This window comes from Ptychodera flava, chromosome 15 (genome assembly GCF_041260155.1).
Source record: "Ptychodera flava strain L36383 chromosome 15, AS_Pfla_20210202, whole genome shotgun sequence".
In the NCBI taxonomy this organism is placed as follows: domain Eukaryota; kingdom Metazoa; phylum Hemichordata; class Enteropneusta; family Ptychoderidae; genus Ptychodera; species Ptychodera flava.
In genome coordinates, this window is record NC_091942.1 from 36426974 (window position 1) to 36440955 (window position 13982).

The 13982-nt window shown below is 35.8% G+C and overlaps 1 protein-coding gene across 1 annotated transcript in view; it reads right to left on the bottom strand.

Annotated features, from left to right (window-relative positions):
• Window positions 1–13982, bottom strand: part of LOC139152048 (golgin subfamily A member 4-like) — a 91170-nt gene that overhangs the window by 35754 nt on the left and 41434 nt on the right. Inside the window, 3 exon segments of the mRNA XM_070725135.1 lie at window positions 7428–8396; window positions 11020–11137; window positions 11691–11842. Of these exon segments, the coding sequence (XP_070581236.1) occupies window positions 7428–8396; window positions 11020–11137; window positions 11691–11842 (1239 nt within the window).

Below are 13982 nucleotides of genomic sequence, written 5' to 3' on the forward strand. Positions count from 1 at the left end.
AATGCTAAAAGATAGGGATTTTACATGAAATTGATAGACAGCTACAATAATGATAAATTATATATCAACAGAGAGCTCTCTTCAAGGCCAATTGATTGCATTTTGTTTGATTAAAATCGGTTGACTACGTGCAGAGATATGTCCTGTTGAATTTGAAAAAAATCGGCTTCCTATTTAGAAATTATGCCATGGTAAACACCTGTAGTTATCATTACAACCAGGTGACCCCATATTGAACATTGTATGAGGAAACTAGAATTGCAATTTCTAGTGCTTTTTGCAATAAGTCAAGCATTTCTCATTGAAAATTGATGAATTTTTTTGTGGATATTGCTGATGAAATGTTCAATGGTTTTTAATTTTTATAGATGAAAAATATTATTTAGAATGCTGTTTACAAGGTAAACAAATAAACAATACCTGTAGACAATCAAATGATACCTGTGACATTGATCACTGTATGCATTATGTATTGTGAATATCAACAGAAATATGATAATCATAGTCCATCATATATTACTTTGCATGTATGAAAAAGTTATTTAGATTTATGTTTACAAGGTAAACAAATAAACAACAATACCTGTAAACAATCAAATGATACCTGTGACATTTTAGAACTTGATTTAAATTTAACAAAATATCTTTTTATATTTTTTTTAATTTGACCTTCGGAAATTTTTTTTAAAATTTTTTTTGTGTGATTACAACTTTTATAAAATGATTATGAAATATGTCTGATTAATGTAGATTTTTAGTTTAACAATTACAAAGAACTTTTCCAAAAAGTCAAAAAAACTTTGTTCTCAACCCTTTGTCTATTCTGTAAAACAGCAACACACATTTATAGAATGAACAACTGCATTAAACTGGATGCAAACTTACGCTGCCCCGGAAATACCATAGACCCTCGAAGTCAGTGGTCCAAAATACAAACCAGTATAAAAACCAACTTTTCCAAAGTCCGGAACACCATCAATGAGGAAAGAACAAATTAATAATCTACGGCCTTGTTCTTCGGAGAGAACCAAAACAGTCCCCTTCTCGGGAACCAAAGATCAAAACTAAAATTTCAGTATAGTATCAGCACAGTGCGGTGCACGTGAGTAGTTCAGTATAGTATCGGCAAAGTGCGGTGCACGTGCGTATGCCTACACTGCAGTGCTGGCTTGACAACTTCTCAGTGTGTATCGAAAAATATCACCAGGAAATCAAACTACTTCGAACAAGATAACGTTTGAAAGGGTAAAGTATAGAAATATATATCTGTAGATCCTTGCGTTTGATAAGAAATCAGACAAATCTAGCTGCAAAATCGTAAATGTCGGAACTCAGCTTAGACCACCTGACACAGAACATGCAGCGAAGCGCTGATTACTTGTATGTGATTCCTGGGAGTGCCCGGATGTTAAGTTGGGGTAAAACCATACTCGCTAAAAAGGACCTAAAGCATCATTTTTCGCATCGTCAGACTCGTTATTATTGCAGAATTACAATTAATATTTATCATAAAATTAATTTTGGGGCCGAACGTTTAAGGAAATCAAGATTTTCTTTCGAAAAAACACAAACGAAACACAAAGTTTGATCACAGGTTGAGTTTTTCTCGGCCGATTTTAACAGTCGCCCCCTCAAAATGAAGCCCATGATCTCTACTTTCGTACCACTCCTAAAAAATAGCGATGCGATCGGAATAAGTCATATGGAAAGCCTATCAAAGAGGTATATATTCCATCTCCTTTGCGGGACATTTGAGATCACGGCACAGCGCTCATAATGGACGCCCAAAAAGCCAGTACGCGTGAGTTTGTATTCGTGCTGCTTTGCCATTTATCGTAGTACAAAAGTGAAAATTTCCAAAAATGAAGTTAAAATAATAATCTTCAACACTACAGTTACATTTTCTCTGATTATTTGGTCTATTTAAGAATTAACACGAAAGTTCGGACTAGACCTGCATCGAACATGTACGTTCAACACAAATGTCATGTGACCTAAAATCCCTAAAAAAGATACAGGTTTTATATCAATAACAGAGGTTTAAACTTTATTTCAAATTATCTGAAATCTAGCAGAGTCTATAAGCTGCCAAAACAACATGGTTATTTATTTCTAACTGGTCAGTAGATAATTTCAAAACCAACAGGTGGCAAATGTCTTTCTTTAGAAATCCATGGTGTCATAGGTAAAGCTCCATCAATCTTCACTTATTCTAATTATTTGCTATCTGGTGTAATTTCACAGTGGCTAGTCATTTCATAGATATTTATGACTTCCCATGATGCTATGCCATTTGGTGCAACTAACTGATTTCCCATGATCCTCCTCTATTCAAGCTCTGCTTCATCAGCTGGCCATATCATAAATGCCTATATAATTTACCACATATTCTTCTCATTCATTTTTACTACAACATATCCTTTAACTATTTCCTGAACAATTTTATTTTAATTGATTTACTTTGGTATAAAATCAATTCACAGCCCACTATCAAAGCTCTTGTTATAAACAAAGACACATTTTGTTCCAGGGCAATGAAGACCCAAAATCCATTTCTTTTTTAACCTTTCATTTGCTAATAAAAAAAATAAGCCCTTCACTTCCAACAGCCTAGCAGCTGCAATGAATATTTAACACTGAATTCTAAGACTCAGAAACATTTTTCCTTAATGCAGTGTAACGTTATGAAAAATTTCTCTTAAAAGTGCATATCAGTGATGACATAAGCATTACCCAATGACCAAATTACCAGATCATCAAAATTTAATCGTTGCCATTAAAATGGATTTTTTCTTGAATTGGTTAAATATACACACCTGTGTGCAATGTCGGTGCAAGCGTAAAGCATTTCCTTAAATGGCAAAATTTAGACAACTTATGTTTGTTAAGTATCTTTTACCAAATTGGACTTTTATTGAATTTTTCACTCTTTCACTGTCTAGTTTCAGAGATTTCACAATGTTTTACATAAACATGTAAAGGCTTTGGGAACATCTGTACCATTTTTGGTGTTCCATAACATCACTGCTTTGATATGCCCCAGGGGAAACATCGTAACATGACTGGGAAAGCCTAGTAAAGTTTTGGCTTTCACTGATACACTGAGTTTCATTGGTGTTTTAAGAGTAGTTTCAATATCTTTACCATAGAGAAAGCTCTTTAAATATAGAATATCAAAATGTCAAATGTTCCTTCAAAGGATTCATAAATTGATTAAATTTACCTGAAAATGGTGGAAGAATGGGAAACATTGCAAACAGGTATCACTTAGCTCAATGAGCAGTCTTTCCAATTTCCTGCCATTAGTTCATAGTATTTGTGTAAATTTTTTTATCCATCAAAAGTGAGACCCATTGCAATTTCATGGCTTTCGTATTTGAATTTGTTAATAACTTAAGGGTTTGCCTGTGTAAGAATTCAACATGAGCTCTCCGTTGCTGCTGTTTAAAATTGTAATGCTTTCTTTAAGTTTGAATTCACGATATGCTACATGTCGTGTTCATCATAATCTACACACTCAGATACAGGTGTACCAAGACCTAGAGGAATATACACATACACATATTATTTTCCCATTTGCAAAGATGGACACAGAAACGTGTTGTGGAGGCCTGTTCAGAAAAATGTAACAACTTGGCCCGGTTATTTAACCACTCTTTTTTGAGAGTCGGGATTTGGCTGAGCGGTTCTGTCTGTTGCTTCTCTACTAGGTGACTGGATGCCGTATGTTGTGAGTTCGAACCCGAATGAAGACACCGTATTTTGACGCAAACTGATACATTCAGGTGTGCTTGGCATAAACTAGTTTATTTTGCAGTGTTTCACTCTGTGTACATGAGCACTTAGAGGGGCTGCCCATAGCCAGGGTTCAGGAAATTGATCAATTATCTGGGAATGAATTCTGGATCAGTTACAGTTTCAAGTGAGGCAGTAGGGAGAGGCGAGTGCAGTACAATCTAGGAATCAAGCATGCTACTTGAGCAGAAATGTTCCCTTATCATAAACTGGATATTGAGGGTTTTTTGGAAGAACATGTACTTTGGTTCAGCATACACCTGGTTTACCATTTAGATGATAGTTTATTGTAATGGATGTTTAGGTCTGGTGAACCAGAGCTCTGCAAAAACCCCATCTCAGATTACCTTCCCTAAAGGCACGTCTGTTTAAAAACATGCATGACTGCAATTGAAAAATGGTAGATTTTATCATGGTGTCAGACCCAGACTTTTCAAACACAATATTCCACATCAGATCAATAAACAGGACAATAAGGTTATCAGGACAGTTGCTGCTGGGCGGCTGTTAAACATCCTTTCCTTGAAGAAAGACTTTATCAAGCAGTGAAAAAAATGGATAATGAAATGGACTTGTTGGTGTTTTGTTTGATGTAGATGTATAATGACTGACGAATTTTCAAAACAACCTAAATGAAAAACCTACAGGAAGTATATACAAAGATATTTTGCATATTATGATTATTGCAATCAAATTTTCTAGATTACCATAGGCAGTTTAAAATTCTCACATTCAGTATGCACATTAACTTGCCCCTAAGGGGTCTTTTCCCTTCAGAACAATTTCTATACTTTCACAGCACTTAACTTGCAATCAAATACACTTGTTGAACCATGCATAAAGACTAAACAGTGCAGTTCAGATCATTCGTTTCGATAATGACAAGGAAAGCACATCAGATTACAAAACTCATGTGTGTACACATGACTTCTTGATTCAATATTTGTGTATTGTTTTATCATCCAAAGCATTTGAACATGGAAATGCATTTGATAGTAAATGAAGCACTCATTTGCAGCTTATGTAAAAGTCTTACAGTAATATCGTTTGTTAATGGTATGTGAATTTGAATCATGACAGAAAAGAAAGTATTTCAAAATTATGCCACAGGGGGCTCTCTAGGTCATAAATTTGACAAGGGATCTAAAACACTGTCGAGTGGTAACACATAAATGACAGACAAACTCATATGATTTGATTTGATAACTAAATGATTAAAATCAGCACCAAACCATGCGTGGGTTTAGTAATGTCCAAATTACACTACACAAAGTCTTGATCATTTCATGAAGTAGGACTTGATAAAAGCTACTAGTTGTACTATTTACCTTTTAAGACTATTTGATCTCAATTTATGTATCCATTTGCTAATTTCGCGTACATGTTAACTCCAAGAGAGAGTAACTAATTTGATTAGGTCTCAAACCTTGCACCTATTCTACTTCATTAAAGGTCTTTTTTCACGCTGCAGATTCCACTGCATCACTTGATTTGTTGGTTAGTTTGTTGTGACTTCAGGGGTTATGGCTGACATAACTGCAGAGACTGACAGCATAGAGCTTGTGTGAATCCAGGTCTGATAAACTGTTATGTTTTGAAGGCTTTTGTTGCACAACCAGTAAGATGTGAAAGAAGGAGACAGACTTCAAAGAGTGGGGATTCACCCACAATCAAGATAAGACTGAGAAGCTGCCAAACTTCTATAAAAGACAGGCAATACCACTCACATTCAAAAATCATTCCTGGAAATGTTTTGAACATTTGCAAACATACTGTTGATTCCTATTGCAATATTGTCACCAATATTCTCAAACTATTCTTATAAATTTGTTCCTCAGTAGAAAACTAGAACCAAAATCCATTTATTGTTTAAAATGGAACAGCTGCTTTTCAGTGTAATGAGGTTATTTCAGAATACTGTAAAAATATCCCCGAGTCCTTGCTATAAGGTTCAGTAGCACTCAGAAAGGCAATAACTAAAAGAAGCTGTCTTTGCAGATCATAAAAAACTGTGACTGATGGAACATTGAAACTGATGTAACGCAAGAGAGATTTTTGTCATCAATAATGGATGACAGCATGGTTGAACAAATTAGAATAAGCTAGTTTAGCAAAGCCTGGGGTAACGTGTGTTTCCTTTGTGAGTGAATGCATGTGTGGCAAAAACCACTCAGGCCAAACTGAAGTGTGTACAGTAGGCTTTTTCATACCTGCAGTCGATGTAGACTGGCGAAAGGTTGATTCAAATTGAGGGGTGTGTTATGACTCTTGCAACCTATGTCACCTTAATTTACCATGCAAAGTATATGTATTGTGTGCCTTTCAAGAAATGTACACACACTCACATATCCCTTCTAATATTTGAAATATCTATCATTGACTTTATAATTACCATTCCTGTACTATTTGAAAAAGGATGCAGTGATGAATGACCAGATTTCAGTGACAAACTGAATATTTATCATTTGGTCGATACACTTGACAAATACCGGTAACTGACTGATGGTCTGAAATATTTTAGAAAATACTAATGTGGTATGACTGCCAAGATGTCAGAATTTCCAGTTAGACACGGTTAACGATTCACAAGTCACCTGTAAGGGTTCATTCTAATGGTTTTCTCTGTCAGTTTTTAGGGAATGTTTTGTCTTAAGTTGGATACAGAATGCAGCTGAGACATGCTCTTGGAAAGATTTGTCATGATCAAAGAGCTGTGACAGCTGAGCTGATCTTCAATGTGTTGTGTTGATCACTGGGATTCATGTGCACTGGCAGGAATGCCTGCATATTAATCCTTTAGAAGTTCCTTAAGTGCAAATATTAGGATGTAATTTAGTTGAAGAGCCCTCAATGCCATGGTTGTAGCACATCTTAACATGTGCAAAGAATGAATTGACTTGTTTGTGATTCTGCATGGTAATCATTCACAATATCCAAAACAAGTCAACGTTTGACCGATGTATCTACTGAAAGAATACTTCAAACTTATATGCCGATTTGCTAATCAATGTGATATGCCCATGCTATGAGGTTATGCAAAGCTTAGCGAATCACAAATCTCCAATCATGTTGACTGTCTATTGATGCCATTGTGACACAGTACTGATGCATTAAAATGGTATGTGCCTCGAAAGTGAAAAACTTTAATGTTTGCTCAAACTTTTCTCAAAAGATATTTAAACCATTCTCTTTTAAAATCAAGGATATAAATTGGGGGTAACCATGCAAATTTTGATACTAGAGAAACAAATTACCCCAAATTTACCGATTTTTGAAATTCAAAACGGCAGCCATCCTTGAGTTAACTCTCCATGGAGAAAAATAGAATGTTTGATTTTCAAAAAAAACTAAGATGATGTAAGTTTTTCTCATTCAAAGGGCTTAAAAATGAGCTCCCACAAGTGGTAGATCAGAAAAGAATTAGAAAAGTTTGAAAGTCCAAATATCTGTCTACAAGGCATATTGTACCTTAAAGTCTATTGAATAGATATTGTTTCAAATTACATGTTTTAATGAAGGATTAAGACAAGAAAACTTCAACAAATTCTTCAATTGCTTCAAAGAGTGAGGAAGCACACTTAAAAGTTGTCTTTTTTCAGAAAGAAAGATACAAAGAAGGACTCTTTTCTTACCTCTGTTTGTTCATCACTTTTCTCCTCCACTACATCCTTAGTGGGTGTGATCATGCTGACATCTAACGTATGTCGATTTCTCCTTTGCTGTTGGTGTCTTCGTCTCTCTATGTTTCGTTTGCTTGGAGCTAATATAGTACCATCAGTGCCTTTCAATCCGGATGCCATTCTCTCTGGCTCTTTGTAAGTTTTTGACTCACTTTTAGCAGAGTCATCATGGACAGCGGAGTCATAGTCACTCCTTGATGTCGGCAAATGGACTGTGTTTGAAGGTGTACTTTCCAAGGGTGAAACCTTGGCAGGTCTTTCGGTTTTCTCCTGTGAGGCATAATTGTCAATGCCAGAAAAGATGTCTGCCAGAGGCTCATCCTTGTGGGAATACCATCGGCTTGCATAGGGTTCCCCTCGTAGATATCTCATGCTATCAAGGGAACCTGATTTTAGTGTTTCTGGGTTCTCAAATTGTTCCTTTAGGGATGGGAATAGATCATGACTCTCTGCAAGTTCACGCTTCATCCCAGTCTTTTCAGTTGATGGTCGCCTTTTAGTATTTGGCTGTTGTGACTGATAGCCTGTTTGGAGTTTGGCCCTTGGTACGTCTGAGATGGTTTCATATTGCTTCTTGGCACCATGAAACCGCGGCTGTTCAGGTTTTTGATCGTATCCTATCCCTCCTCGGCTGTCAGTACTTGAAATGCTTGAAACTGAACTATCTGAGGCTGTCCTTTTAGAGGTGGGAGATTCCTTGTCCATTTCATAGTTCTTGTTTTTGTCCTTTGTATCAATAATCTTACTGCTCTGAGAACTACTTCTTCTAGGACTGTCTTTGTCATAGATGCTTCTCTGTGTATGGGCAAACACGTCACCCAGTCTGTCTACTGAAATTGGTCTTCTGTCTCGGGCTTTGCTTCTGTCACTGCTGGTGCTTCTATTAGATGGCTCATCTCGTTGAATGGTCTTACTCTGAACCTGAATTTGTAATCATGGAGGACAAAAAGGATTCATCAGGCAATGATTTTGTGAAACTATACACCATTATCAACGATAAAAATAAGGTATTCTGATTTTAATAAAGACACTGAAGCTACTGTACACTGTTAATATAACAATTCCCATGTTTGCTACACCTGACACTATTGGAGAGTAGGACCCCAAATAAACACTCATGTAGATTGACGAAATTGTAACTTATAACAACTGAATACACTAAGTCTGTTTCAACTTGGTCTGTGTTCTGATGGCTACATTGATCAAACATGCTGCTTGAAAATGCTATAGAATAGATACCAGATGCCATTTGAGATCCATCTGTCATCATACAGACACTCGGGAATTAAAGAAAGCTTGCAGGGCAAAGCGATCACACAGAGTCTTATAGAACCAATGGCGCCACTGTCTTGAGATGGGGTAAAAATACAAGAGGAACACAACACAGCAAAATTTTAACTGAGCAAAATTCAGGTCATTGGTGTGTTAGCAATGGATTATGTGGGGGAGTTAGAGTTTAGGCTAGTTAATACGCAAATCCGAATGCCACGAATCAGTATGCTTTCCCCTAGATCTTTCCACACATCAGTAATAAATACTCGCTATGCAAGACTGCTTTGCAGCAAACTTACATATTGTGAGGTCAGCACTTTGATATTATGAGAGAGTGAGAAATACTATGAAACATATTGTAGTTAAATTGGTATCGCCAATGCCTTTTTTCCATGACTGAGCACCGGAAAATTAGATATCTTCATTTCATACAATATATGTATCAATATAATGGTGAATGATTCAACACAGTAGATGTGCATTGACTTGTGCTTACATTCAAAAACCACTCTGGTACACAGGGAAATTCATGCAGTTTTATAGCCAGATCTCTTTGCACTTTTGAGATCTGATAACAGTCATATACTTTTAAAACCTATAAACTTAATTTCTGATGTATCAGAGAAGAATATCATATTTCAGGTCATATGGAAGTTATTGTGGCAAGGACACAAACACATGGCAGTTTTCAGATTTACTACAGTTTTTCATTGTTTTCATGATTACCAGACTTTTTCATCATACCACTAGTAAGTTTAATAAACTATCTGTATATTTAATAAAGATGGATGTTTTTCTTATGAGCATTTGTGCAAAGTCATGTATTTGTGACATGCATACCTTGCAACATATGTAATATAGTAAACAGTGTCCAAATGATTGGAGTATATAATTTGTGTTCATGCTTATTTTTATAAAACTAACATCATTCTCAAGAACTCGTTACCTTAGCTCATATAACACAATTCACATGTTTGATGCTTACAAACAATCTGATACATTTGGTGGTAATATCAATGCCTTCTGAACTGAAGCATTGCTAAAGAAGGACACCAAAACCTTACAAAAATTGTTTCTGAATCCATCACAGCAAACAAATATGCCAGCACAAATAAAAAATATCCTTACATCCTTGTTCAGTAGGAAACATCAATATACACTTCCTCACAAAATAAGAAAATTTAATACGTAAACAATCATAGATATAGTTTACTATTTCAAATCAATGAAATGTTCGTCCTTTTCTGTTTTATCAAATTTAAGACATGTTTTAGAACTTTAACTCTCTTGTCAATTCCATCTTTACTCATATTCTGATAACCTTGTTTGTTGTTGTGAGGGATCTGTACTTTAAACATACTTATTCCAATTTCATACAATATAAGCCATGTAAATACTTATGGCATCTTTCAATTTGAGGGAAGTCATGAATTTTTCAAAAAAATAATATTTGCCTTAAAACCTCACAGCACAGAACAGAGGATAACAAATCTTCGGTTGTACTGATCTCCAATAACACTAAAAGTCTCAGATTTCATGGATTGAATCGGGTCATTTCTCTTCAAGGGCAACCATGAAACTTGTGAAGACACACCCTCTTATGACACTGTTCTATGAAAAACCCTTATGGAGAATTAAACAGTGTAAAGATACTCTTTGGGTAGGTGTAGTTGTCAGGTTTAGAAGGCTATGAAAATACTGTGATCAACTTTCAAGGAGGGATTTAATGGGGAAGGGTATTCTCTAGTAATGCTGTACCACCTCATAATTCTTTGCAGCTTACGGCCAAGGATCATCATGCCTTGAATTACTAGTATCATATTCAGTGATAAGACCATCCTAAAGCATTTTCCATATGTACTGAGGCAGTGACCTATCCTTGTATCTTACAACCCAGCAGTACAAAGCCCTTGAACTGTGTCCATTCATCAATGACTTCCTAGCAGATCCAGATAATTTATGTCTATTCCACAAAGGGATTAATATTTCAAGTAACAGTCTATATAACTGTTTCCTGATTTTGAAAGCCACTGGTCTACGATATCAAAGAAACAATTTTCGCTCCATACCAGCTGTAAGAGATGTTCTCCCATTAAAAAGGGATATATTCCTTGAAGTGGTACACCCATAGTTGTATGTGTGTACCTTTATAATTCACACGTTGGAAGCCTTTCTTTTCCATTGAATTTGAAATCCGTTGAAATAATTTAATTTGCTTTCTGTTTTAACCTCATCAAGACTATATCTCTTTAGAGGGATTTGGGAGTTATACCTGTGGTACTGTTTGTGCTGGTGGCTGTGGTTGCTGTAGCTCTCTTTCACGTTTCTTTGATTTAGATTTAGCTGCTGCTCTGTTGATTTGTGGGTATTCTGACAACACTGAAAACCATCTGAAAATGTAGTACAAGATGGAAAAAATGTAAGCCCAAGCAAGTAAAGTAAGAGATCTTCATAGCAATTTAAAACCACCATTTTGGATATGCAACTCTAAAGGTAATCTTCACAAGAATGGGAAATTGTTACCATCGCTATTCAGAGAAAATCTGTAAATTATGCACACTCACTGTTAAAATAACAAAAACAAATATCTCGACTTCATTCACTGGAAATATTTTGTTTCTTTTTGGAGAGGCATTCCAGCACTGCTTGACATTTCCCACAGTGGCTTTTGCTTCATCTTTCTTGCCCTGTGTAAATATATACTAATTTCTGAACTTTCCTTCATAGAAAATGGTGAAGTTCAAGAGTGAAAGTGCCATTAAAATCATGTTGCATAGAATTCTATACAAATATTGATTTATTGCACATATGATAAAACATACCAGATGTGAGTATTTACCATTTGAATTCAATATGACCATTGTAAGCTTATCTTAATCTTGTGATGATCAAAACTACACAAACTAGAAACATGAGAATGAAATAAGATTACATTCAAATTACCTGTCTTTTTCTTCCTTGACTTCAGCACGGATGTATGTAGTGTTATCAGGCACAACAATGCCCATAGAGTAACTGTGTCCAGTTTTGTCATCAGCATTGAAGACATCTGTGCATTCGTACATGTTGATGGTTCCCTGTGGTATGGTACTTGGCTGTAAAAAATAAGAAGACAGTTTGTTTTTTAATGCCTATGCATATTTTATACTTGCCTAAGGTATCACATATGTCCTTATAAATGTTGACTCGGAAGTGTAAATATCACTGTAAATTTGACTTCAATGGCGTGTATGCTCCGCTGATACGATGAGCTTTGAGGATATCTGAATTTATTGGTACTTCAATGTATATGCCAGAATGCTGATATCAACAGTATTGGAAACTAGTATATGGTGTATGCCATGTCAGTGTTTACCAACATAATGTAATGATTACATGTATGAATAAAGTGTGAAAAATCATGTATATAATGATTGTACGCTATTACTAATTGAAAATTAGTATCATCATTTTTATTTATCTACCTGGTTGTGGTTGCATCTTACATGCACATCTAATTTATAAATACATGAGTAACACTCTCTTTTCTTGGGTTTTTTGTTTTTTTACCATACTTGAGCACTTGGAGAACCATGGTGGGAAAGGATGATAAACGTCTTATGGATGAAATGGACCATTAAATCACCTGCATGTACAAAACCTCCCTGAATTTCTCTGCGGAAACTATTTTAGTATGTCTCTTTTCAATTCATGGATTGCATCTTAAATGTAGATTGTATCATACATTCTTGTCTGACAGGGACATTAGAACTAATAGAAGTATACATTTCATAAAGTCAGCAGGTACCTAGATACCTTGAATATATTTACATGCAATTTAAATGACAAAAACCACAGAATGGCAATCCTGGAGGTCTTTGATATGTATGGATGTTCCTATTTCTAAGAAAGAAATCTCACCTAAGAGAGATACATTGGGCAGAAGTGAACAGTCATAAAATGTTTTGACATTTAACAGGATCTCATCCCTTCATACATGTACATGTGGAGGTTTCCTGTTGACGGGATACAGTCAAGCGCAGGTGTCTGGTATGATACTTGAGCAGCAAGATCATACCATTGACTCAAAACAATGTTCAGCCTTCAGATGGTCTCCTTGTAATGATGCGTTATCATCCTTGACAAACAATTGTGTACATCAAACTCACAAAAAATACCCTGAAAACAGCAGGCACAAATTCACAAAGGTTAGATTGGGTGGGAATCTACCAACATTGAGTGCAGCACTGACATAGACTTTTTTGTGATCTTTCTACCCTCCCCTTCTATTTCCTTATGGACTGGTCCAACCTATGCAGTGAAAACAACATCACTTTACATGGGTGGATTACGATAATGTCTGAATGAACTGTTCTGTCTCTGTATAGTTGCAAAGGGTGGACAAATGATGCACAAAAGAGATACATCAATAAGCATACTTTGCATAGAACCTTATCATACCTTGGCAAGAATGATCTTGTAAGTTTGTGGTTTGTTTGGCTGCATCCATATTCCAGTGTCTACCCCTCATTGTTTTGAAACTCAGCTTGAAATGAGGGTTTTCTAGCAGTTTTAGGCTCCACCATCCTTTATAAATGCGTGACTTGACATTACACAATTCTACAACAAGCAGACAGGTGCCAGAGTTCCTTCCATTTATTTATCATTTATGTATAACATACACTGTATGGAAAAGCTGATAGAGAATTCCTGAAGCAGTACAATTTTCTGTGTGCATCACAAGTAGACATGGAAAATCCTCATGCATGACCTCAAAACTTATGTAAGCAAGAATTGGGAAGAAAATTGTAAGCTAGGCATTGATAAGGATGTGGATTGTGTACCAACTGTTTGCAAATCAAAGACCCACACATTAAAGTTTGTTGAAGGACATCTTCTGTGAATGCTTAATACACACAGATCTTATTTCTGTTTTTAAGACTTTCATCTCCTCCCATCTGAGACACAAACAACACATATTCCCACTACGCTGAAAGGAAAGATTTATCTCTAGAAAGAGGTATTTAGTACTTGGAGCCAAACTGCAGTTCATTGTGTGACCTGCAATATCAAAGAAAAGACCAAGGATTTTGAATGTCTTTCTCATCCTACTCACAAAATTACAAACACCATTTTCCCAATGGATTCAAACATTTTTGTCAAAATGTCACATCCCTGATCCATTTCTCCAAACATTAACTTCTATTTATGGACGGTACTTGCAATATTTGAGAAGCAGTTAAATGTAAATAAAGG